The 27,272-nt window shown below is 39.2% G+C and overlaps 2 protein-coding genes across 4 annotated transcripts; one reads left to right on the top strand and one right to left on the bottom strand.

Moving 5' to 3' along the window:
* abhd8b (abhydrolase domain containing 8b) lies at positions 1-3,901 on the top strand. Its single transcript, XM_070832233.1, has 4 exons — positions 1-797; positions 1,627-1,797; positions 2,283-2,499; positions 3,623-3,901. Exons 1-4 carry the CDS (start codon positions 1-3, stop codon positions 3,899-3,901), a joined length of 1,464 nt encoding a protein of 487 aa, XP_070688334.1.
* A 2,436-nt stretch (positions 3,902-6,337) lies between these two features.
* On the bottom strand, positions 6,338-25,648 carry ptprc (protein tyrosine phosphatase receptor type C). Of its 3 annotated transcripts, XM_070831875.1 has the most exons (32): positions 25,567-25,648; positions 25,353-25,462; positions 21,582-21,599; positions 19,985-20,197; positions 19,736-19,846; positions 19,510-19,539; positions 18,955-19,218; positions 18,640-18,861; positions 18,434-18,544; positions 17,957-18,091; positions 17,688-17,831; positions 16,721-16,885; positions 16,027-16,232; positions 15,867-15,927; positions 14,473-14,581; positions 14,275-14,312; positions 13,953-14,062; positions 13,608-13,698; positions 13,070-13,146; positions 12,859-12,895; positions 12,643-12,740; positions 12,263-12,388; positions 11,883-12,040; positions 11,257-11,392; positions 10,152-10,301; positions 9,813-9,903; positions 9,265-9,401; positions 8,865-8,999; positions 8,621-8,743; positions 8,325-8,485; positions 7,500-7,635; positions 6,338-7,049 (listed from the first exon to the last, which is right to left on the bottom strand). In XM_070831875.1, exons 2-32 carry the CDS (start codon positions 25,414-25,416, stop codon positions 6,723-6,725), a joined length of 3,984 nt encoding a protein of 1,327 aa, XP_070687976.1. In that variant the 5' UTR covers positions 25,417-25,462; positions 25,567-25,648; the 3' UTR covers positions 6,338-6,722. The 3 variants fall into 3 exon arrangements, with proteins under 3 accessions (XP_070687976.1, XP_070687975.1, XP_070687977.1); XM_070831874.1 differs by having other exon boundaries at positions 25,353-25,646; XM_070831876.1 differs by lacking the exons at positions 19,736-19,846; positions 19,985-20,197 and having other exon boundaries at positions 25,353-25,644.
* Between the last annotated feature and the right edge of the window lie 1,624 nt (positions 25,649-27,272).

The following is a 27,272-nucleotide window of genomic DNA, read 5'->3' as shown; positions in this document are numbered from 1 at the left end:
ATGCTGACCAGCTTTATAGAGGGCCTTCTCTGCTGCTTGGCATCAAAGTCGACCAACGTTGTAGTTCCTGTAGAAACCTCAGAACCGGCTGATGGCTTCGAGTTTGTGGAGGTGAAACCAGGTCGCGTCCTGCGGGTTCGACACATCATCCCTGACAGGCCAGTGGTGGAGGAACCTACTGGGCAGGGTGGGAGTGTCAGCTGCAAACGAAAGATCACAATATATCGGAATGGACAGCTGTTCATTGAGAACTTGGGTGACAGGGCGAGTGCAGAGCTGAAAAACTGCCAGAACGGAGAGACACAACCAAACAGCACTGTAGAGGTTGAACTGACAGACTGTGGTAACTCCTCGCCCCCCGTCAGCATTCCAGAGGCCAGGTCTGACTCCATCTCAGCTGGAAAAGATGGGACAGCTGAAACAGGAGCAGGAGGAGAGGCCCCTGCTGCTGGACAGACTGACCAGTCGCAGCAACCCAGGAAGCGCAGGCGGAAACCCAAGCGCACTGTGGTGATTGACTGCGAGAGGAAGATATTAGGCTGTAAAGGGACACATCCAGACTTGGCTCTGTTCTTCATTCATGGAGTGGGAGGCTCACTGGACATCTGGGGAAGCCAGTTGGACTTCTTTTCCAGGCTGGGCTATGAGGTGATCGCCCCAGACCTGGCAGGCCATGGGGCCAGCTCAGCACCACAGATAGCTGCTGCATACACTTTCTATGCTCTGGCTGAGGATATGAGAATTATTTTCAAGAGATATGCACGCAAGAGGAATGTTCTCATTGGACACTCTTATGGGTAAAGGTCACAACATTCAACCAACACAAGATTTAGAATATAATATCTGATGCTTGCTCATGTGGGGATTCTTGAATCCTTAATTTTGAATTCCTGAATCGTTGGGTCTCTCTCTTAATTAAAGAGTTTGGTCTAGACCTGCTCTTTATGTAAAGCGTCTTGAGATAACGCTGTTATGAATTGGCGCTATATAAATAAAGATTGATTGATTGATTGATTGATTGAAGATTTAGAAGATTACTAATTAAAGCCAAAAAGAAAAAGACACTTAGCTGCATATCTATTTTGCTGCAGTAAAACAGAAGTATGAGAAGCTCTGGTTTCTCATCTACATACATGTACTTACATGTACTGAACATTGACATAGTTTGATACAGTGTTGAAACAATTTGTTGTTTAATCCAATAGTCTATCAGTAGCAATTAGCAGTAACTGAAGTAAAAATGCCAAACGTTTGGTGGTTCAATCTCCTCAAGTGCTTCTGCATTTGCTGCTTTTACAGTTTTACATGAACTGGCTAATTTAAGATTGATATTGTGTAACTGGTAGACTATGTTTTAGCATTTTTTACCATTGTTAACAGACGTGGCACTTGTGGTCAAAGGTGATTCATTCAGCAAAAGTTACACAGTGTCTCTTAAGGTTTTGGATAGTTGGTTTGATCAAATGAGAAAAACTATTGAAATATTGTAAATATTCTGATTTTGTATACATTAGATTGAAGAACTTAATGATTAATATGATAAGAAATATGTTCAAAGGGCAGAATTGTCACTGCCAACACACTTTGCATTCTTACTAAAACCAGCCTTCTGTCCTCAATGCCTAGTGTATCGTTCTGTACCTTCCTGGCCCATGAGTATCCAGAACAGATCCACAAGATGGTGATGATCAACGGAGGTGGTCCCACAGCCCTGGAGCCCAGTCTTTGTTCCATCTTCAACCTGCCCACCTGTGTGCTTCACTGCCTCTCCCCGCTGCTGGCCTGGAGCTTTCTCAAGTAAGACGGACAGCAACACAACAGAAAAAGAGACATAAATGTTGTTTTTGGTAGATCTGTCCACAATTAGTAGACTTTTAATTCAAAACTTACTTGCTTGTACAATCTGATTGTAAATGTTCATGGATGAATATTTATTTAGAAATTATGAAAATGAATTATTGCACTGGGTGGACAAAAACATTGAGCATGATGAACATATCTGTGGACAATGGCATCCTTGTATGGAAAGCTGAAAGGGTCACTATTTGTCATAATTTGATGGCCATCATAGTTATGAATATCATATATTTTTCAACAAAATTTGTTAACTTAATATTTTCCTGTTGTTGGCTACAGTCAAGTGTGGCATTTATGCTAATTCTACCTTCATGTGGCACTATGTGTGTTCATTGTGCGCACAGTGTAATCCCATCAAAATCCTGTTTTTGTTTTTTAAACAATATTGTAATTCCAGTAAATCTCCTCTGTTCTGCCCCTTACAGGGCTGGCTTTGCCAAGCAGGGTGCCAAGGAGAAGCAGCTGCTGAAAGACAACAATGCCTTCAACGTGTCGTCCTTTGTGCTGCGCGCCATGATGAGCGGGCAGTACTGGCCTGAGGGGGACGAGGTTTACCATGCTGAACTCACAGTGCCCATCCTGCTTGTTCACGGCATGCACGACAAGTTTGTCCCCATCGAAGAGGACCAGCGCATGGCAGAGGTGAGTGAGCCCCCCAAAGCCTGGGATTCAGGCTGGGAAACTGACCCTACTAAAGACATTGGTGTCATAGTTTTCGTATTCTAATCAAATGGGAAAAAGGCTTTTGGAAAGAAGGAACTCAATTAAGAAATGTTAAAGCAGCTATAACTTATATTTTATTTTACCAATGGATCACATAACTACATGTATTTTGCAAGAGGTCAGGCATAGTGAAACCCACAGAAAATGATGACCTTGCTCTGCAGCTCTGCTCAGCTGATACAGAGTGATTTAGGATCTGTAAGTTGAGTATTTTGATTTTATGGCCTATATAGGGTCACTCTAACTGCTCTCATCAATTCTGTGTCCAGATGCAGAAGGCTGTGGTACACTTAATGTACACCTCCAAACAGGACACAGACAAAATTAGCAACTAGCTAGTGAACCTAATTGGGCATTTAGCGGCTAAAGAACTAGAAATTTCTCTCAGTAGTTGGTGAGACTAAAACTAAGCTAAAAGGATAGCGATTGGACGCCAAGTAGCCACAAACACAGCTCTAAATAAATGCTAATGTTCCTCTGGCTCTGTTTGATGTGAAAATAGGCGAATGTTTGTGAACAAGTTCTGCATCTTCTTCTTCGTCCTCTTTCTTTGGATCCCAATTAGCTGCTGTTAAGGTAACAGCTACTCTTCCTGCGATCCACATACAGAAAAGCACGTAAAACAACATATATAACGCATAACAACAAATGAAAAGGTGGTATGTTTGTGCCGTGTTTACAGCTTGTTTCTGCTGTCACCCTGTGGCCATAAAATCAGTTATTGCATGTTAAAGATGTGCTTTGGTCAAGAGGGAGTTTACAGTTATGTAAAGTAAAAGCAATTCCTAACTAATGGGTTTAACATTGGAAGTACCAACAACTACCTGAGATTTAGGGACTCTTGTGTAGAATCACTTACAAAAAAGAAAGAAACCTAAATTAGAAGACAGAATTATTCCCTTCCTTGAAATCAACAAAGTAAAATATTAGCTTCCAACCAAAATCAATTGCTATAAAAGACGTGGTCCATGATTCAGATCTGATTCTGGCTGTGTTTTGTTGATAATTTTAAAATCGTCTTTTACTTTTCACCTTTGGTCAGATTCTCCTAATGGCCTTCCTGAAGGTTCTGGAGGACGGCAGTCACATGATCATGATGGAGTGTCCCGAGGCTGTTAACACACTCCTGCATGAGTTCCTCCTCTGGGAGCCGGCCACCCCTGCACCGCCAAAGAAAGAGTCTAAAATACGCCCAGAGACTGCCAGAGCCCAGTCTGACAACGGCAAGTCTACATCCGACCCTTCTAAGGTCCGACCTGCTACCGCTAGGCAGACCTCATTAAACGAAGAGGAGAAGCCAGACAGCACGGCCAAGAAATGACTGAAGATAAAAACTGAGGCTTCCAGTGGTTGTTACACAATGTTATGGTTGCTCTTTGTGGATCCTGATAATTCAGTTTATCTGAAATGACGCAACGCAGGGAATTCAAGGTTAATTCCAGCTATGTCAGCTGCTGAGCTGAAGAAGAGAGAGAACAGAGCTCCAGTAACGGATGCTGGAGGTCCTTTCTTCAGCTTACAGCTCCCTGTCCTGAACATACAACAGGGAAAATATAGCTGTGCCTTGAATGAGGGTGGTGATGATGCCAGAGTAGGGCGAGCAGGAGATTAAAATAGTAATATACAGCCGTAAGGTCAAAGGTGAAAATAAGCACCTGCCACCTGCCACATTGACAGCTACATCTTAGAAAGGATAATAATTATAACCTGTTCTGACTTTTGCCATTCCTAAAATGTGAAGAAAAGCTAAACAGTTTGCATGAAACATGCTCCTGTTTGATTGCCTGCATGGTAAATTAGCTTAATGGAGGTTTAGTATCAAATCATCTGTGTGGGTGGCCACATTGAGCATATTGATTCATTTTAGACTTCACCTCTTGTAATGGTGAGAGTTCTAAACCAGCACACAGTGTTACTCTGATGGATACAAAGTGACACTAAACATAAAGGCGAAGACATCTCTTCATTAAAACTATATACATTCAGTATTTTGGCTATTTTGCTTTGTTCTTTGAGTCTCTAAGAGGTGAGCCCGAATATTATTATTGCACAATACCTTAGAAATTCACAAGATTAGCTACAATGAGTAGCTAAGTGCACACGAGGACAGAAGTGAAAGTAAATTTGCTGCTTCTTGGAATTCAGGGAAATGTGTTTTTCAGTCAGGCGTGTCCTGCTTAATCAAGCAATACTGGAGGCTCAGCTATGAACATAACCTTGTATGGACGGAGTTATATTTATGAACAAGTCACATTTCAAATAGCAATAGTATTGCTATTTGAAAATATGTATTTTTGCAATGTAGCCAAGTGCTGCTACTGTAGCATCTTTAAGGACTGAAATCCCCACAATGACACTAAGTACCTGAAAGTCACTAACACAGTGCATCAACCTCCACACAGTATTAGAGCACTTGTTTTAATGGTTCTTCTGTTTTCTACTAAAAGCATTGTGGATGGAGCTGTTGGAGTACATTACAATTATTTCATAAACCCAATTTCTACTTTTTTAGGGTAACAGCCCATCTGTGCTAGAAGATTTGCATGAAGGTTCAATAAATATTATTATTTATTTTTAAACAAAGTCATGCTATTCTGCATTTTTTTTAATCTGGAAAAGTAAAGTAACGCTGTAATATAACATATTAGAAGTATATTAATACAAAAACTGTTTTGACTCATCTGTTAGTATTATTGATGTATGCACACAAGACGCCAACAGTTAAATGTCCTTATGTAGTGCACTGTAGTGCATCAGTGTATCATAGCACTCAATATCTATTTAACTCTTTAACAGTTAACTGTGAACACCTGTTCTTCAACTCCAGAGGCCAGACAGCTGGCTACAGGAGGATATTAAATCCTCTGCGACTGTTTTCTGGCCACTACAATAATGTGTGTGTGTCTATATATTAGCCAACATGTTGTTAGTGCAGCAATAGTTCAGGTATTTGTAACGTTCACGAACCCACTCTGAGCCTCGAACATAGTTCAACAGTTAGATTTTATAAGGTGTGAATGATTTCCTCTCTGATTCAATAGTATTCGATGGTTTTTATACACTCATTATTCTTTTTTATACATTTCTCTTTTATTTGTGATAGATATTTAGAGATTTAACTGAAATTGTAGCCGGGAAGTCACTGAATCTGTTGAAAATGCAGGTCTGATTCGACAAATGACAGATTTGTGTTGAGAATCAAGCTCACAAAATCATTTCCATGTGGCATAGACATTACATGAATACTTTGCTTGTATGATTGTCCTAAATGTGAGGAAACTTGTGTGTCTTAAATTTTGTAACTGTCTGTAACTGCCTTTGATTACACAAACTGATTTAAAATGTTAATTTTGTCAAAGTAAATTATTTTGAGTTTTCAACAGTTGTGTCCTTTGTTTTCTATATTATTATATTTTATAGCATTTTAACTATAACTGTGTACCTTTTCAGAGTCCTTTGTGTGTTTTGTGTTTTAACCTTTAGTCAGGGTGGATTTTCTGAGCTTGAACTCTCTTTTCTAGAAACAGCTTCCTTGACAGCCGCACAGCCGCAGCTCACACCAGTGGGAAGAGCGCCAACATCTTTTCTGAGAAATAATCAAAATTGTTCTAACTTTGGCAGACAACATTCATGCAGGTAAGAAGCTGGTTGAGAAAATGGCTTTTGGGGCTTTTTTCAGATGTTTATGGACTAGATAAATCCAGCCTAGTAAAGTGTATCTATGATAAAAAACAAAACTTTAAAATGACAGCGTTAATAATATTCACTTTACAAGTCTCTTTTAATGAAAGAAGTATCACAAAAATAACAGATATGTATAAATGTATGTGACTAAAGCATCCGTTTATTCAGCGAGAAAAACAAAATACAAGCTTACTGAAGGACAACATGCACTTACCTACTAAAATTTAGTTCACAGATGCCTCTCACTATACAGTAAATCCAAGGCCTCTAGTTTGACACCAGCAATTCCAGTAAACTTTACTCACAAAATTATTTTCATTCTAAAACCTCTCCTTCTAAATTACTTACAAATCTTACCACACTGTGCTGCAGCTTTACAATGTTTTTACATTCATAAAGTAATTAAAAAAAAACATTTGGGTGATGTGCTGAGCCCCAACAGTAACCTGCCACCCCTCTCAGACCTCCACAGTGACGGTTGCACCACTGCTGGTGTCCTCCGGTGGTGCTGTCTCTGTGGAGGCGCTGGGAACATTTTCAGGCTCCTCTTTTTTGCCATCCTCCCCTCCATCAGCTACAAGGTGGGCGCTCTCTGCTGCCCCCTGCTGGTTGTTGCTGGTAGTGCTGGCTGGCTGCTCAGCCCTTTCCTCAGCTGGCTGCTCTGCTGCTTTGGTTTCATTGACAATCTGGACGCAGTCGGCCGCAGACGCCTGCACCCCTTTCACTTCCCCATTCTGGACTGGGAAGACCCCCTCCAGTGCATCGTACAAGAACTGGTACTGCTCCTGAGAGAGACACAGCGAGATTTGAGCATTTGAGTAACTCTGAGAGCTATAGACGGAGTAGGGAAGTCAGAAAGTACAGACACATAAACCAATTGCTGTTCTTGGTCTTTTCGTAGGTCTTGTTTACAATAACAGAAATATAGAATAACAGCCTCATCCTTATAATACAATATTATAAGCAAAGAAACTGAATTGGAGGGGAGCTAGAATAAGGTTAAAGAATAGTGTTGGTGATGTGAAACAGCACATTCAAAAATATTTCAACCTTCTGTTGGTAAAAACTACCACAGTACACCTATAAACAGACACTACAGGGTACATAAAGAACTCTTCAGAACATCATCTGTGCATTATTATGTGATTAGCCTGTAACACTGCTCACTCTGAACGCTGCTGGAAAGTAAAGCTGTGACACTGTGTGCCAACAGATATTGGTTTCCTCTGTCTTACCAGGCTCGAGATCATGCCCTGTCTCTCCTTGCGTAGGGTTTTTGCCACCTGGAAAACATCCACCAGTTTCTCGGTCTCAGCGCTGTCCAGCACGTTCCACAGAGCACAGAAAATCCCCGAGCGGGACGAGCCGTCACTGAAGAAAAGGAGCACACACACACAAACACACAAAGGTTAACATTACACATACCATAATCCCTTTTTTCTACATCTTTCATATCATTACATCAAACTGCTGGAATGTATTTCCTCCCACAATTTGTTTTTTTGTTTCCATTTCCATGTTCCTCTTATACTTACTAGCTAACTAAATAAATGTATTTGGTTGCTCAAACTCAGCCAAGACATTTTTTACTCCTGTTGATACAATCATTACACATTACAAACCACTGACTATTACTCTAATTTAACATATTTTTTAAAATAATTAAATAATTAAAGATAATTATCCTTAATTTATAGTGTAAGTGGCCATTTCATGATTGACGACTTGTTTAAATGTAACACGTGTGTCTCCCCCAATAAGATCTGACAAAATCTCCAGTGGGCCACATGTATATGAGGCAGAGCAGCAGGCACACCTGTGGCAGATCTCCTCCCTCTGCACTTGTTTTGTTGTGGAGTTTTTGGTCTTTTTTTTATGTTTTTGCCAGTGTAATACTGATACAGCACGTTTCCACCCATCCACTCCCTAGACTACTGACTTTACAGATGTTTCCTATCCATTTGTTTGTTTAGATTTACTTATTTTGTTGTAAATAAATTACATTGCTCTTTAGTTAGTCTTTGTCCAGTCATGAGCTGCGCTGTGACAGGTTGTCTTACTTGCAGTGGACCAGAATGGGCAGGCTCCTGTGTGGTTTGCTGCTGCCATGCCTGTGCTTGATGTTCTTTATCATGTCTGTGAGATCTTGAGCTTTCTCCGGCAGCTCTCCGCTCACCCACTTCAGGAACTGGAACTGTTTCACTGGCCGGCTATCTTTCCTCTGTTGACACAAGTGCGGTTGGGTTAAAACAGCTTCTGACATTGAAATGACCAGTCACATCACAGACTGCTACTGATAAATACGGAGACAAAGCAGATTTTGTTGCAGCTACAGAGTATGTTGCCCTTGTGTCACCTTGACATGACGGATCAGCATGTTACGGGTGATGAAAGTTGGGGAGATGTCTGTGCTTGCCACCTCCACCTCAATGTCCCCAAATGTTTTCTTGTCGTTATCCCAGTAGACACAATCAGACTCCTGTGACGAGGAAGACACACAAGAAACAAGTGTATCATACATCAAGAGCATGCATAGTGTGTTTTATAGGTAACACACATAAGATACATCATTGTACCATATGTGCATGGTACTGTAGTACCTTATCTCCCTCACTGCAGTCTGAGAGCATGACAATAGTAGATGCTTTCTTCTGAAAAACCATTGACCAGAAGTCAGCCATGGTGTCTGGCAGCGGAGTCTGTGCTGTGATGAAGACGCGTGTGCCCCAGTAGCCCTGTGTGGGTAAGAAAACACATTTGTCTATTGTTGTACACGTTCCATACAAATAGGATGTGATGAATTTAATTACACCAGTTTTAAAATTCAACTGGCTGCATGAAAGACGGGAATTCATTCAGAGTTAACGAGATAACACCTGCTACCACAGGAAAAATGGCAACAGGAACGCACTTTGTCATGCTTCAATTAAATGGACTAGTGCTATTTCTGTCCTGCCAGTGCTGCTGTAAATGATGGAAAGTGTCAGTAAAACAGCATACATCTATGTGGGAGGCGTTGATGTACTTAGTGGACTCCTCATCCTCCTCATCTGATGACTCGTCCTCATCGTCCTCATCGGGGTCACTTTCACGACTGTGTCCTTCATCAAGCTTCAGTAGCACTCGGTTGTAGTCATCTGTGGGGCGACAGGTTCGACATGTTACCACACAAACAACATGGAACATACACTTGTTGCCCATAAAGTTGGAATAATTGTTCAATACTCCCAATTTTGTTAAAGCCTGAATACACAGTCTGCAAAGGTTAATTGTGGTTTAAGTTTCACTGTGATATGTTTGGAAGAGTTTGATCAATAAAGGTGAGAAGATATACACTTTATTTATCAAGAATAAATCACATTGTCACAATCACTTCATGAGAAGAGGTAAAAAACATTTTATTCCAACTTTATGGGCAACAGTGTATTTACTCTGGTATATCAATGTGTGTCCACTATAATGTACTCTATAAACATACTTTACATGCACTGATGCTGTAATTGTATAGTGTAAAATGTAATTTGTCCCTGTGGTGAGATGATACCCACATGGGATGACAGATGAAGAACGATTCTTCATCTTGTTTTCTTCTATGATCCCGGTGTTGATTGTCCTCCAGTTTTTATAGGTGGGGAGTCTCTAAATGGCAAAACAAGAACTATTTAATAATCAAGTAATTTGAAGTGATATGTTGGGGTTTCTTCCACATTAAGTAATAAGAGATGGTAAGGGGAAAAAAGAGAAAAGGATAAGCTATGTAAACAGATGTTAATGGAATCAGAAACACAGCTTTTTTAAAATGATGATGAAAGATGTTTAGTTTTACTAAGGTAAGATGTATTTTTGGTGATAAACAACTTAATAGAAATACGATGAAAGTGCCATACCTCAAACTCCTCCTCCAATAAATTGGGATCATTGCCTGAGTTTTTCTGTTTGAGCATGCTCAGTGTGCTGTGAAGCTCAGACAGGGTGATCTCAGTCTCTCCAAACTGATTGTGCTCCAGCAGCGCCTGGTGAATCAGGATGTACTGGGCCTGCGGGAGGACAAATGTACTTATCTTAATAAATAATGGACAAACAGTTTGGGGATAGAACAAATAGGATGAACTGCTATTGATCTTTACAAACCACAGATTTCCACAAAGTTACAAATCCCTATGTAACTCATCTACAACTTGTTGTCCTCCAGTGCAAAATGCTGGTTTCGTACCATGTTAACCCTCCTGGTGTTCTTCATGTTGAGAGTTTTGCGTTTATTTGCACTCAAGCTGCAAATAAATTAAAATACCCAAGACACTGCACAGGCTCATACACATACTGTGCCTAACCTATTTCAGCTTCTGGCCTCTGGTTGGTGCTAGAGAGCACCGAGAACATTTTCACTCTGCCTTGCATCACACTCACCAACAGGAAAACAAGCCACGTGGGGTCTTAGCACAGTTAGTGTAAAATAACTCTGCAGTGTTCTCGTAGTATATACTGTTTATACCCATCATAGTGTAACACCAAAACGATTCTAAACTTTCACAGTGTGTCATTATAATTAATCAGTAAATTGCTAGATTTGATAAAGGTAAGGTATTATACAAATATAATTTATTCAAATGCTCTCTATAATGTATTCTTGCTCTGTTTGTACAGTATACTTACCAACCAGACTACAATCTGGTATACACAGTGTACAGTGAACAACTTAACTTCTATATATACAGCGCATACTTGTCTACCTGCTGATAATTTCCATTTCTATTTTTCTATTTATTTGCTGAACATAATAAGTGTTTCTATATGTATCCGTGTCTCACTTTATTATCTTTTTTAGTTGTATGTTTGTGCTGGTTCACTTCCTTTATGTTTGGCCTTTTCACTGTGAGTAAGCGTCAAATTCCTCGCATGTGTCAACATGGTTAGCCAGACACACACACACACACACACACACACACACACACACACTTGCTGTTCAAAATGTGGTCTAAATTGATATTTTACCTCTACTTGAACCATTAGACATCTCTGTCTGCGGAGTCTGATTACGTAGCCGTAGATGTCCACTCTGCTCTCCGCCTCCAGACCCTCCATCATAGCATCGATGCCAATGTAGGTGCCTGTCCTGCCTACTCCAGCGCTGCACATGAGATAATAACATTGTGTTTATGTTCTCTATGTCAATATATGTCTATCAGTGGCAAGTAACAGTGAAACAAACAGAGAGAGGGAATGGCCTGATGAGTCCCCTAATTCAGAACAACATCCTTTAATCGGCTTTTTCCCCCAATTCATCAATCATGGAAGTAATGGAGGTAATCGAGTTCAGAGGTGTGTCTGAAAACACACTTGAACAAACCAACTGTGAGTCACAGGAGAATCTATGGACTTTGGTCATTAGTAGAAAGAAAGTGCACCTGTCAGACTTTCCCCCAGTAGTCCAGTTTACATGAAAACCATGTGCATTGTCCACTGGTGTCAAATTCGATTAGACTAGAATTACTATCAGCACTAGCAGTAGCAAAAGTTCATATCACATCCAATGTTGCAAACCACAAATGAAATGGTGTTGATATTTTGAACAAGCAGAAGTCACTGTTAGCTGACCCAGAATGAGGCCTTGCTCTTACCTGCAGTGAACGACAATGGGCCCACTGAAAAAATTCTTGAAAGCATTGACACGCCGCCTCAGTTTCAGGAGGAGATGTGGCTCCCCTGGGACGCCGTGGTCTGGCCAACTCATGAACTGGATGTGGTTCACTTCCCTCTCTGAGTTCTTGTCCCTCTTCTGCAGACACACACACACACACACACACACACACACACACACACATGGATGGTTACCCAAACACCCAAAAAGATGTATATAATCACATACACAGTTGTTATAATAAAATGTACTAAAATGGACAGAAATTTTTATATATACGATTGTACTTATATACATACACACCAACCTACATTGTGTGGCCTGTTGTAATAACACACATTTTCATTATTTTACACTCACATTAGTCAGGCTGAGGCGGCGGATGGTGTAGTCTGGACAGTGTTCCTCTGAGTTCAGCTTCACTATAAACTCCTCAAAGATCTCCGTCTCCCGCTCTGGAGACGGCCAGTACTGCGCACACTTGATCTGCAACACAACATATGACAGGAGAGAGGGTGACAACCCAATTCTACAAATCAGAAACAAATAAGTAATACTATTGATTGATACAGTACTGTCCATGTGGTAGAGTAGCTATGATATGAGTGTGTTTAAGAGAAAGACAGACTCCAGCTAGTCAGTTATAGGAAAAATTAGCTGCTTTTCTTGTCACTCAAAGGACAATTTTAACTATTAATTAAAAAGCAAACATATTTAACATTAAAACCAAATATCCTTACCCTGTTTCCCTCTTCACAGCGTGTCACCATGACAATGATAGAGGACTGCTGCTCCCAGACCATCCTCCAGAAATCACTCACAGTCTCATCCTTTGGCCCTACAACACACACAGAGCATATATACTATACACAGAGGCACGCACACCTAGTAACCCCCACAGACGTAGCGCAAGTGCACTGACTGAGTGTGTCAGGAATATGAGAACTTTACTGTACCTTGAGCTGCAATGTACTTTTTGGATTCCTTGAAGCCCTGCAGCAGAACAACAAATGATGTTCAGTGAGGTGTTTATTGTCACAAAGAGGTCATGAACTTTGTGTTGATTTAGCCCTAAATCTGTGTGTCTTTTGTAATGTTTGATCATTCTTATGAATGAAGCAGTAGTAGTAAACAGTAGCAGTGGTATGATCTGGGTGCTTTTCATACATCAATGAAGCTGGCATTGATGTAGTCACATCCTGCCTCTCCATTTCCGGTGGTCAGCTGGACACGGTTATAATCATCTGATTCAAGACAGAAAAAAATAACAATAACAACACAGAATAAATATTATCAATGCTGAAACACCCATAATAAATGAGTGTGTGTACATTTTCAGGAAATTCAATGAAAACGCTGTTTATGGATATATAACCTAAAATGTAACAGAAAAATTTCATTCATCATTTAAATCCCAAACTGTCCTGCTCACTGATTTTCCACAAAAGTTTGATACATTGAGAGATATTTAGCTACCGGAGTATATTCAGTAAGGCAAAATCTATGTTGTTAGACAATGGATTGTCACACAGTACGTATGGCCATATTACCTAACCCTACAAAGTATTATACAAACTGATAATGTGATTTATCGTATGTAGGTGAATCTTAATGATGAACAGTAAATAAAATACACATCACACATCTGGTAAGTGCTTTTATCTCTTTCGTCTAAAAAGCTCCATGTGTTGTTGGACACACTCACATGGCAGGATGTCCACGTAGCGGTTCTTGGGGACATTGCTGGGCTTTTTGGCTTCTTTCACAGTGTACCTTGAAAAGATCCTGGGGATGCTCTGAAAGCAGAAATAATTAACATCATTGCCAATGCCAAAGACCAACGAACAACATTTCTATAGAACAAATGGCACTCTTTCGACTCTATAAGTGTCCAGGTCCCCTTGCATGCGCATCCAACCTCATTGGCTCAAGTCCAGCCTTAGACTTTTTACTTGCCATCTCCCCTGCTGCAACTCCATTGTGAACCATCCATTAAAGAAAAAATACCAAAAAAGTATGCCCCTAGAAAGAACATAGATATTAAATCTACCTGAAACTCAGCCAGGAAAAGTCGGCCCTCATCAGCAAGCTTCCTCTTGTAGGTTTCCAGCAGGGCATCTGCTGTAATTGGCTCGATGGGCAGCAGGTTTTCCTCATCATCTACAGCAGCAAACCGGCCAGCAGGTGAGACATTGAAACAATGTAACACTGTAATTTCTCTCTGTTTCTCTTTTCTCTTAAAGCATACTTCTACATTATCTAACAAGGAATGAGGGAAAACGTCTGTGCATTTTGAGTCTGTTACCATAAATCATTTGAAAATAGTGCTACATTCAAGACAAATGTGGGGAGAAATTCTAAAGTCCACTCACTTGCTGTCGAAATAAGCATCATGCTTTCACTCAGGTCACTGCAAAGAATACAATGAGGATTGGCTTCAGATGATTAAGTTTTAAAACAGAAATGATGTTTCTGTAGTTACAGTAAATGAAAAGGTAATGCCTCATCAACAGAACAAAAGCTGCACCACCAATATCACCACTAAACTAAAAAAAAATAAAGACCCTTACTGGGACTTTTGGCGCTTCAGAATGTAAATCTTGTAGACGACAAAAAGCAGAGCCACACATGTGAGGATGATGAGGAAGACCAGAAACCCAATGACAGCCTTGTCGTTATCTGCAAAAATTTGGGGAAATAACATTGAAGTGGTAGCATTTATGTCAAGAGAGTAAAAATAGATGTGCGTGCTGCACGTCAGAGGCAAAATGTGTCAAATGATTTAACTCAGGGGTCTCCAACAGGTAGCCTTCAGTAAGTGGCTCGCCAAGCAAATCTAAAATGTAAAAAAATAATAAAAGAAAAAGAAAGAAAATACAAAGAATCTACCCTATGCATAAAGGAAACCTACTTACTACAACTCTACAACCTCCCCTCCCCCACCAAGAATATCAACCACGTTCGTCTTTAGTGGCGTCAGGTGACTCTTTGACCTGTAGTGTAGTGTAGGTTGGATATAAACAATGTTTGACCGCGACTTTCCATCTGGCAGCCTGCAGCCTGCAGCCTGCGGTCAGCTAAGGTGAGTGAGTTGAAGGCGAGATTGCAACGGCAGCAATTGTTATTTTTAAAACCAGCGAAGAAAACCGAGGCATCGTTCAAAGTGGCCCATCATCTAGCAAAGAATAAAAAAACCTTTTACAGATGGCAGTTTTGTTAAGGATGCGATGACTCTTGTCGCTGATTCTTTATTCAAGGATCACAAAAATGGCTCTGAAATCCTGCCTGCTATATCAGAGGTGCAGTTAGGCGCAAATACAATGGCAAGGAGTTTGAGGACAGATCCACAGACTTTATGAGCCTGGAGCCCTGTGTCACATTTATTTCAAACCCCCTCATGGATGTGGACATATCTGAGATTTCTGAACAGATGTGTGAGGCGTTCGCTCTCAGTGCTGTTGATTTGGAGATGGAAATTCTCAGTCTGCAAAATGACATCCAGTTGAAGTCATGCAAGTCTGCTGATGATTTCTGGAAGTTTGTGGATGCAAAGAAGTTCCCCAACATGTGCACAGGAGCCATGAAATGTGCTACCCTGTTTGGCTCAATATGTCTTTGTGAATCTGCCTTTTCTGACATGAACTTTTATCAAGCCAAAGTTCCAAACTCATCTCACTGATGCCCACCTGGATGACTGCATCAGAGTGAACCTCTCAGGATACCCACCAGATTACAAGGCCCTGGTCGACAGCATGCAGTGTCAAACATCTCATTAAAGGTAATCATATGATAATATGCTAAATATGTACCTGGCAAAAACAAAAATAAAAAAAAATAAGGGGAGTAGAAGTATCTCGCGTGTTTTATTGTTTGAAAGTAGCTGTCATCCTAAAAAAGGTTGGAGACCCCTGATTTAACTGAATGAGGTAAGAAATATTGTGGTATTAATTAAAACAGCACATACAGAGAGTGTCAACGTGAAGTATCTTGGGGATGCTCTCATTCTCTCCGTTGAAAGCAATCAACTGGAAAAAAAAAAAGGTTTATCAGGATTTATAGCATTTAAAGAAATATGAGGAATGAAGTTCAAATAATCTTGTGACACTAAAACTTAGTATACAAACCTTCAGTTCGTAGGTCGTAGAATAGCTTAGATCTTTGAACTCAAACTTGCACATGTCGGATTTCAACTCCCTCTTCTCACTACCATAACGAAGACGTGCTATGTATTCCTTCCTCGGTCCGTGAAAAACTTTTGAATGAACACACTCGACATGGATCATATTATGCTCTGGGACTTTCACCGTCGTTTTAGTAACCTGCTCTGGTACTGTAAGACAGTGAAGAAAAAAGGAACATTTATTCTCTTTTAGATACAACACTTTCTCAGTTTGCTGGCTCACAGTAAAAGTGATATTTTAGTTCCCTATAACAGCAATTTTAAAACTGACTAGCAGTGATAGTGTGCTGCTGTGTTGGTTGTCAGTAAGGTTACAGTTACAAAAATCATTTATATAATGCTAATGAATACAATACATAACTAAATGAGCAATCACAGTAAAGCTTGTATTGATGTTCCAAATTTCTTGTACAATAGTCATGGTGATATCAATTTTCTCCCAAAATACTGCAACAGCTTCAGTTCTGTATAGAGAAAGTGTTTCTGAGAGGTGTTTACTTACTACTCGTCTTAACTGGATATTCAACAAAATCACACAAACAATACACACCTAAATAATGAATAGTTAGGAGAGTCTCTTTGTATTATTTATTTGTTGACTGTAAGCTTCTCCAAAAGTTTGTTTTTTGGACACTTACTTCCAGATTTAGTCTTAATTTTTATATTCCTTGTATAGTGTGGAGAGAGATCATTGCCGTTGTAGGTGGGATGGACTTGACAGTTGTAGTCAGTGAAGGGCTTCAGTTGATTAATAGTACCACTTCCTCCATTGCCATCTCTTTGACAAATACCTGCAACAGTGCCTGTTGTGTTTGATTGACAAAGAGAATAACAAAGATGAAATTAAGGGAATTTACAACAGAAGATTGTTTTTGTTGGTGAAATTACCAATTAAATGACAAAAAAAGGGTCTTAGTCAATCAATCAATCCATCAGTCAATCAATAACATCCATGTGTCAATGGAAGATCACCAGGACCTGCAAGCTAAAACTTTAGTCTGTGTGCTGTTAGGAAAGCAGACCGGGGAACTAAACCCATGCAAATTGTTGCTAATATACACTGTTGCCCATGAAGTTGGAATCATTTTGTTTTCAGACTGAAATACACAGTTTACAAAGGTTAATTGTGGTTTAATTTTCACTGTGATATGCTTGGAAGAGATTGATGAATAAAGTTGTAAGAAGATATACACTTTATCCATCAAGAATAAATCGCATTGTCACAATCATTTCATGAGAAGAGGTAAAAAAATATCTTATTCCAACTTTATGGGTAACCGTGTATATTTATTAGTGTTTCTTTTTGGAACTGTGTCGTGTGACTTTGTTTACTTTCTGTTGATGCTAAATTTATAAACTACATTTTAATCAATTATGTGAATGATCTTCCCCAAACTGTGACTTGTTGGATCATCTCATTTATCACTTAACATGCTAAATTATGGAGCACTAAAGGCCCATAAATGATTCACAGTGTGTCCACAGTATATTTCACTATTTAGGTAAACTGTCCAGTAAAAGCGTCTCTGAGGACTTCCAAAAGTGCATTCCTGCAAAATGAATAAATGAACAATAAGAGAGTTCATTTTGAAAACTTGTACTTACTTTTGTGTTTCGATGTGTAAGCAGTACAACTGCACTTGTATGAAAGTCCGGGAAGGTCATCTCCACATGCCTTACTGGTCTTGGTCCACATCAACATAATGGAGGAATTGGTTTGTGTGGGCGGTTTGAATTCTATTGGAAGATCTGTGAGAACATGTTAGACATCTGTAACACTGAGTATCTGGTGTCATCTTTTTATCTATAGTTGTCCTATGATACAACCTCATGGTTCTCATTATTGCACTGAGGAAAAGTGAAAATCAACATACCACATTTAATATTGACGTCGACAGTAGTTGTTTTATTTATGATGACATTATTCTTCTTGATCTGACCAGTACAGTTGTAATATGTGAAGGGCTCCAGCTCACGCAGTGGCTTGGTCTCATTGACTTTGTCGCGCTCTGGGGAGACATGAGGATGACAGCGTTTTGTATTTGAGTCCTTTGTACTGTTATCTTTTGGGGAGAGATTAGATTCAGATTTGGTCATATTCACGGCAATGAAATAGTCTTTTATTAAAAAACACAGAGTTGTACCTCGATTTCCTCTTTCACCAAAAGATACTATTTATTTGACTTCAGTTTTAGTCAAATAAATTTGAGCCCTTGTAAATATGTTGTTTTCATGGTTGGCATCTGTGTTAGTTTTACTACAGTAAAACTAGTGTAGAATGGTCATTATCACCACCTATATATGTAAATCCATTGATTAAGTAAGCGCCTACTTCTACTCTTTCCACTTACCCAAACAGGTGTAAGTAATGTTGAGATCACAGGCGGAAGGAAATCTTGTTTCTATTTTTACAGGAAGTTCCTGAAGAACAGTCTCACTTATTTCACTTGGATTTAAGAAATCTGGGGGGAAATAAAACAGTACATACATTTAATATGATTAAATCAGGTCAACACCACATGCAATTCAAAACACTGGAGGACTCATATGTACATACCAACACTGATGCTTGTGGCGAAGTTAAAGGAAGAATTCACACATGAAGTGAAAGGTGTTGTCAGATTTGTACAAATGTCGTTGTAACCAAGTTTGAGGCAGAATATTGTGCGGTCATGTTTGCAGGGCATCAGCGAGTCTTGACTGATGTCCCAGTCACTCTGGTAACAAACATATCCAGGGATGCATTTGCTAACGTCCATTACGTTAATGTCCTGTTCACCTGGAAAGACAAGTGATGCACAAATGTCTTTGTCTTATTTCTTAGATTAAAAAAAGAGATTTAATTCAGTAAGTATGAATTATTTTTACTCACGCATTTCAGATGTTGTTGCTGTTGTTTTATTTTCAGTGATTTCACAGGGTGTTCCTTTGCCAGTACTATCAATAAATGTAACATTATGATTGTATTCAGTACAGGGCTTCAGGTGTTTGATTTCATAAATGGGGCTTTGGCTGGAGGAGCTGAATCGTCTTTCTGGTAGGCCTTTGTCATTAATGGTTATGTTATATGTACCACTGGTAGAGCTTGTCATGTTAATCTTGAAGCCAGACGTGATGGGAGTAACAGTGTAAGAACCTGCAAATAAATCAACCGAATTACAAAATCTTAAAAATAAACCACCTGATGACATCTTTATGTAGATGCTGAAAATGCTCCTGAAGGGAAGCAAAATGAAATCACTTTGTACACTCACTGTACAAAAATCTGCTTTAAAATAATTCATTCAAATTAAGAGAGAAACACTGGGGAGAAATACTGAACGCTAACATAATTAGTACAAGTGTGAGGATGTATTGATGTACTAATACATGAGTTGTTTGGCTGTGTATGATGTATTATATATTGGAAAATAATACCGATACTCACACTTTGGAGATAGAGGGACTGGTTCGGTGGCTGGAGAAACAACAAAATATTAATATTAGGTCATAAAACACTGAAATACTCTTCCAAAGTGACTCGCAAGAGAAGCAGGTGTTTTCTGAGCTTCTTGTGGCCCATTCCTTAGCAGTCTTACTGTTGCTTACATGAATAGCACAGGCTCATCATATAAGAACAAATGGGGGGCTTGTGAGTGAGAGAAAACTCCAACCTTTGCTTGTCACTGTGGCGTTGGGCATGGTGACTTGAGATGAGGTCAGGTTTTGAGAGCTGGTTGGAGTGTTCGTGGGTGTGAGTGAGATGCTTGCAGGAGGAGTAGTGGCTGTTGGATGGAGAGCATGCTGGAGGTCACCTTGAGGTAGAAATTACTGCCAACAATCTTACCTGATACAATGTCTAACTTCTATTTCAGGAGAATATCATGCAGAATGGAACAGTAAACTGATGCTGAATACGTTACCAGACATGGTAGCTGAATTACGTGCTTGAACTGAGGAGGTTGAGGTGGGGGTTAGCGGAGTGAGTGGAGGTTTGAGGGAAGTTACTGTGCTGTTTGGAGGCATGACAGTCGATGCTGTCATTGTGCGTGGAGTTGAGGAGGCGAGAGATAAGCTGATTGCTGAAGGTGAAGTGGGTTTTGAGGTGGTGCGTGGAGGTAAGGAGATTGAAACATCTGCATTCCAAGAAAACAGAAATCAGCTAAACACCACATCCCAACACCAGTTCCTACATCATTAAAATGTGCTACATGTAGCGTTTTCCTTCTAGCCATGATGACCACATGAATTCTGTTGCTGTGCCGTTGCTACTTGTCAATACTTCCCCTCACATATGTCTACTACACATTTGTTTTAACAAGAATAAAGAATAAGAGATGATTTAAAAAAAAAACAATCACAGCACTGGGAAAGAGCTGATTTAATTACAGAGGAGGAAAGGCAAAATTCAACTGAATGTTTTTAGTACAACTCTACAGCTGGAATAGTGGAAATGGAGTCGGCTGAACTTTGCCTGATGAATTGAGTTCAAATGCTTCCTGTTTTTGGACTTAATGTTGTTTTTCTTTGACAAAACACTACCAAGGTTTGCCAAACTTTAAAGGATTGTATCAATAGTGGCACAGAATAGGCCAAATGTTGCACTATTAGCTACATAGCTTATCTTCTACACTGACTATTCTATATCTCTGGCCTCAAAATTTGACTCACCTGAATCCTGACAACACTCAACACTTGAACAACTCGACCACTAAATTCCATTTGTTTGATCGAAAGGTTTCCCAAAATGAGATTAAATGCATCTAAATATCATGACAACAGACTTCAGATACAGTATAACTTGACAAATAACTTGTAATGAGGAGCAATCACAACGTCAGTGTAGAAATGTGGCTTGTGACTAATTCTCACTTTGAAGGCACTTCAGATGAACTACAGGAAGCAGAAACATTTCATTGTGTGAACAAGCGAAGGTTCATGTCTGTATATAATTGGATAGACACAGTCACTATATACCTACCGTGAGAGGAATATTTTCCCATGATTCAACGGTCTAATTTTAGAGACTTAAACCATGGTACAGGTGTCATATAGCAGGTTATTATTTGTTTGCTTTAGCTCAGCTTAAAAGCAAGAAAATTAGAAATACCAAGGAGTAAAGTTCGACCTGAAAAGCACCTTTTCTTTTTCATCCACTATATGAATGTCTCACAAAATTTTCACCTTTTTATCACATGAAAATTATTTGGTCAGGTGTCCTCATGTAGTTCATTGTCAGAATTGTTTGTTGGCAATTAAAATCCTGGGTTAGGCAGGTCACTAAAATGGAGGCCGATGTCAACCAAACTACTGAATATGAATCAGAAAATATATTTCTGTCACTCATTGTGCATAGAGCACATTATTTCAACTGAAATGCATACTAATTTCAGGAAATTTTACTGGGTTTGGCACTGCTGGGGCCATGATGAGTGGGAGGTAGTGGGAAATTAAAATTAAACATTTTAGTCATTATTAAAAATAATCAAAGGTCATGTATAACTTGTGTATTGTACTCACTTGAATTGCCATCTTCACCTAGAATTACCAAAGAGAAAAAAATGTGTAAATCATTGTAGGTTTTCTGTCATAAAACAGTACAGAATACAACATATACAGAAAAAGAACAAAAACATCAACAAACAGTGATTTGTGTTTTTTTTTTTTTTAAAGCATTCTTCATGTTGCATTTTATCAAAGCTTCCACATTATCAGACCAGCAAAACCTGTCCTGCAGAGCCAAAGCATGATCAGGTCAGAAAGAGGAAGAAGCGACCATCTGAAGTTCTGCGTGAGGCTGGGCTGTACAACTTGGTTGCCATGACAATGTGGCGAAGAGCCACACTTGCTATTCCAGGAGACAAACCGCTATTTCCTGCTTTGCACTGAAACCTAAAACCTCCCCATACTCAACAAATTACTTTCAGTTTGGACAGATCACTGGATCATAATGATGAACAAATAGACTTTCTCTCTCGTATGTCCTCTTTATTAGTCGTTAGAAATGACTGTGTAACCAAGTACTGTTTAAAAATAAAAACCAATTACTGTTTAAAATGATGTATCATTTTTTTACCCATTTTTCAACCTTTTATGGTTGATGCTGTTTACAAGCAGTATAAACCAAATATCAATTCTATCCTCATAAATGTACGATACAAAATGCGTCATGTTACATTAGTTTGACTAAGTTAGTATTGTGACGTGAAAAAAAAAAGGCTTGTAAATTGAGTTTGGCTGTGTCCTCATCCCATACATCCCTAATTTTAAGAATGGGTTTAGCATAAACACGTCTTAGCTGTTTTTCCCATTTGTATTTTATGATAAGAGCAAAGAGCAGTGACTGATCAGGTGATGGGGGAAGGTCGAACAATGAGTGTCAGGATGTGGTTTGGCGCGTTCTCGTTTCACTGTATTGAGCAGAGATGCATGCTCTCTGCAGTGACATTTCACCACTTTATAAGATGATGACTGATATGAATCAAAGATCTGAGAGAGGTAATTGTGTTCAATGAATAGTTCAAATAACTGATGGGGAAACTCATGCCCAGACTATAATTTTATTATGACTAAGTTTGTTTCAGCCAGCCTCCTTGGTCCTTTGGGTACTTTCTTTGTCAGTGTCTTCAGGGCCAAGTGCGAAATGAAGATGTGATATTCAAGCTGTTACATTAGCCTGTTTAAGGTTACAAGGGAAATAGAAAGAAGCAGAAGTAGAGGAAGAGAGAGACAGGGCAAGCATAGAGAAAAGATTCAACTGTGCAAAGTGGACAGCAGTGACAGTTTAGTGACAATCAGAGCCATTTACTTGACTGACATTTAGTTAAGAAACAAATTCTGTGTGTGGGTCTGTCTTTCATGTGTTACTTTTCTCTCTATCAGTGTTCATCATCAGTTTTTTTTTTAACCTGCCTCCTCTTTCTTCTCATGTTATGCACTCACTGCAGAGCCCCGTCCCTGCTTTGCGACAAGCACACTTCCCCTCCTGCTTTAATCATGCAACATGCTTAACATTTCTGACCTCACTTCTTCATTTTGAATATTGCACTTCCCCTTTTTTTTTTTCATGAATTCTCAAGTCATTTACTTTTGCTCTGTCTCAGTCTGTTCGGCCCACAGTGCTCTGCTGTTGCCAGGAAATTAAGGCAAGTCGAAATGGAACACGGAAGTGGTCATTTTTTTGATCACACAACTCTGTAATGCAGCAACTAAAGAAAAGCCGCATCTTAATAGAGGCACAACTGTTCTCACACAGTCAGTTTAAAATGAAAGGAAAGTGGTTCTGGTCTTATTTTTACTCTGAAAAATTATCAAAAATAGCAAAGTTCTTTGTCACATGTTGTGCTATTTAATATTCTGGTAAAACACCATCATATGCACACTTGTGATACAAGTACATACTGCATTCAACAGTACAACTGTCACTGTTTTAGTAAATATTTCCCTCACAGGGATCATTTTACTGCTGAACCAGTACTTTTACTTTTGATACTTTACGTACATTTAGCAGATAACACTTCTATACTTTCATTTGAGTAGCATTTTGAGTGTAGGACTTGTAACTGTGTATTTTGTCACTGTGATATCTCTACTTTTAGTTAAATAAAGCAAGTGAAAACATTACAATTATAGGTCTTACACCTAAAACTCCACTTAAGTAGAAGTATTGTCTATAACATTTATTCAAACTCTAAAAGTATCAACTTTTCAGGCCAAATGACACCTGTCAGAGATATATTATTATAAAGTACAGCACACCATTGGATAATTATTACCAATGCATTTACGTTTAAATAGCATTTTATTGTGGTTGAGCTGGAGCTGATTCTAGGTATTTTTACATACTGTGTGGTGATTTAGTTTATTGTATAACAATGCATTATGTTTTATGTGCTCCATATAGTAAAATCTACAATATTTCCCTCTGAAATGTAGTAGAGTATAATGTATCAGTACATTAGAATGGCACAAGTGCAGCACTTGAGTGATTGTACTTTGTCATTCATCACTTGTCATATGCTGCTAATCGTAGGATAACTACAGTGATGCAAAACTAATCTTAACTGTTGTTATAAGATCATGCTATTTTTAGACTCTAATGTGTTTTAATTATGAAAAAAGGATGGTCGATCAGTGGAAAAGTGAAGACATAAGTATGAGGTGTACTTTATGTAAGTAACAAATGACAAATATGACATTAAAGACAACAGAGTGAAATAAATACAGTCAAGGGTTTATTTCAGCTCATGTGTACAGACGTATCAGCTGAAAATAGTGGAAATTATTTGATGTGCTGAACAGTAATAGAACAGACTGATGCAAGAGGCAGTAAGGTGGGTCTGACTTAAAACACGCACATATGCATGCACGAACAGACACACACACAATCACACATAGAGGCACACACAAACAGACATACAAACACTTATACACACACACCAACAATCACACTCACACTCAGATGTGTATCATATACAACACCCACAGCTACTAAGGTTGAAGGAAAGAGCTTGCAGGGACACACCCCAAAAAACCCTCTCATCTCTGACAGACACACACACACACATACACACACACACGTGCACACACACACACACACACACATACATAGACATGCTTGCACCATCGCGTACAATGTCAAAGCAGAATAGAAACATGACTGCAAAATTTCCCATAGCTTTGTACCAAATGAAAGAACATGTTTTAAAGAGAGTCTTCTTATTAACAGCAGTCTTTGATTGAACATAACTGTTTATTCTTTTGCCAAAGGGGCTCACAAACCTGTCACTTTTTTAGTTTCTCACATCACAAGTGTGCGCTGTACTGTCTTGTGTTCTTGGGTTTGGAAAGTTTAAGAAACGTGAAGTAGCACAAGCGGAGGCACAACTCAAAGACATGATATACTGTAGCTTGTCATTTCTGCCCTCAGTTTTTTTTTTTTTTTACTTTAAATGATTACATTTTGTGTGGTGATGTTTTTTCAGTCTTCAAAAAAAGCAAATTGTCAAGCGTTTGTGCTGACAGACTCACGTCTCTATCTCAGGCATGGAAAGTGTTTCACCTTTTCTCATAAACACGATCACATGCTCAACAGCCATATGCTACCACTTCAAAAACAGTTAAGTTAGGAGTTTAAAATAAGAGACCTCATCACCCACGGTTGCCTATCATTCATGTTTTGCATCATTTTAAGATTTTCTTTTCTTCTAGAAGATGACAGACACAAGGACACAACTTCGTAAAACACCATTTCCTTTCCACAGTCTCCTCACAGAAAATATGGTTACTTACAGTTGGCCAAACCGATGATTCCAGCCCAGAGTAGCAGGATCTTCAGACCACAGAGACCCGCCATATCCAGGAGTTAGGGTGTGTTCGGCCACACACCATGCAGTATAGTCCTAATGGGGACCAACAGGAAGATATTCACACGCCAAACTGAGGGTGAATTTCCAGTTCTTAACTGAACTAAGTCAAAAACGTTGTCTTATTTTAAGCTGCATACGTTTTCTGTCTTATCAGTTGACGCAGCTTCCTGAATTTGCTCCCCAAACCCTAAACCTCTCGCCTCTGGTCTCAAGTCTAACAAGAAGGAGTGATGTCACGCCAAAAGAGACTGCCTTTACCTTAGCACTTAACAGGAAGCTTCATTTCAGCTACGCCACCAAGAACAGGAAGTCCTCTCTCATCTAGTCTAATCTCATGAAGTCTAATCTTCACTTTTGCCCAAGTGTGTAAATAAATATGTATATTTTTATTCATTCATACATATAGTTTTACTCTGTATCAGGTGCCACAAAAATTAAAGAAACTTGTGATGTTACACACATTGAGGCCTCTAGGTTGTGTCTAGTTGGCTTCTGTTAGACTCTTTTCTGTTTAAAAATTTCACATCAAACACACACTTCATACTTCAGACATACACCTCTTGTAACTCCTCTTCTGTCTCACTCGCTCCTCCTTGCTCTCAAGTTTACAGGCCCACAGTCGCTTAGGCCATGTAATCAAAAATGCACGAGGAGCTAGTACTGCAATGTGCAAGAAAAATGATGCAGTCTTTCCTTTCTCGAACTTTGTTCTCTGATTTTTTTTTTTTTTCCTTTCTCTCAGTCTAAAGAGAGAAAACATGTGGCCATTGGCTCCAGAAGTGAATTTCTTCATTTCTGCTGTTCCTTCTGTGTGAAATACATTTATAAGGGATGTTAGATCTCTTCAAAGTCATTGATCGCGCGTGGTGTTTGATCATCATGCTCTGCCTTGGAGCCCAAAATGCTTTACTTCTGTTTACATACACAAGAAAATAGGGGATAAAAGAGGAAGGAGAGGAGGAGAGAAACTCTCCAGGGAGTGAGACTCACACTCTGGGTGGTGAGCTGATAGGAATCTGGATGAAACACAGTCAGCTATTTCATGCAGTTATATGAAAATAATACATGTAAGTAAGCAGACCCATTTTTGAGTTTAGACAGTTAGAGACTGAGCTGGTAGAAGTGTAATCCTACAGCAGTTAAACAATTATTGAAGCTGTAAGTCTAAACGTGACGCGGATGATATGACTCTCTATGGTATATATAGTCTACAGAACAGAACATCAAACCTTTTAATGATTTTTGTGTTTATTCTCAAGAGTGGTTTCACAGCGGATGCTTTCTTCCTCGGTCAAAATACATTTATGTGGAAATAAGTTTGAACCTGAAACTCAAAAGGAACACAATGCGTTTCCGACACAGAGCTCACATTTTTAGTATGAAGATCTAAGTATGGATTTCCTTCTAGACAGGTGAAACACACTGTATTTGGCTGTTTCCACTTCTCAAAGTATAGATTCTTGTAATCAGGAAGTGGCTTTTATGCAAGCACCATCAAGTTAATGCAATCCAAATGAAACTGCATTCACTGTGTGTTGTGATTGACGTCCTTAAAAGTCTCGCAACCATTTAAATGTCATTTAATGCTGGCAAATTGCCAGATCTGATATAGCTGCCAGTATGCTGCTTTAGTGCAAAAGGCATATTACTTTTATCAATGTATGCGGTTAGAAATGTAAACAAGTAAATCCAAAAGAACCACAAAGACGAAGTTTGGAAATAATTAAATATTCAAAATATTTTTGCATTTCTTGCTTTTATTATTGAGATCACAGTAAAGAAATAACAGGACATTAGAAGATATAATATACAATAACTTTGAACCAGGAATGTGGTGGTTCAT

This window comes from Pempheris klunzingeri, chromosome 6 (assembly GCF_042242105.1).
Source record: "Pempheris klunzingeri isolate RE-2024b chromosome 6, fPemKlu1.hap1, whole genome shotgun sequence".
Lineage (NCBI taxonomy): Eukaryota > Metazoa > Chordata > Actinopteri > Acropomatiformes > Pempheridae > Pempheris > Pempheris klunzingeri.
The sequence above is the reverse complement of the archived record's forward strand: the minus strand, read 5'-3'. Positions and strand labels throughout refer to the sequence as shown.

Excerpts from the sequence above, each read along its gene's own strand:
- abhd8b (XM_070832233.1), top strand. The coding sequence starts at position 1 with ATGCTGACCAGCTTTATAGAGGGCCTTCTCTGCTGCTTGGCATCAAAG. Across the intron at positions 1,798-2,282 it reads CTGGCCTGGAGCTTTCTCAA|GGCTGGCTTTGCCAAGCAGG; the intron begins GTAAGACGGACA and ends TGCCCCTTACAG. Across the intron at positions 2,500-3,622 it reads AGGACCAGCGCATGGCAGAG|ATTCTCCTAATGGCCTTCCT; the intron begins GTGAGTGAGCCC and ends ACCTTTGGTCAG.
- ptprc (XM_070831875.1), bottom strand. The coding sequence starts at position 25,416 with ATGGCGGGTCTCTGTGGTCTGAAGATCCTGCTACTCTGGGCTGGAATC. Across the intron at positions 19,540-19,735 it reads CGCCACAGTGACAAGCAAAG|CCACCGAACCAGTCCCTCTA; the intron begins GTTGGAGTTTTC and ends TTGTTTCTCCAG. Across the intron at positions 9,904-10,151 it reads TATTGGAGGAGGAGTTTGAG|AGACTCCCCACCTATAAAAA; the intron begins GTATGGCACTTT and ends TTTGCCATTTAG.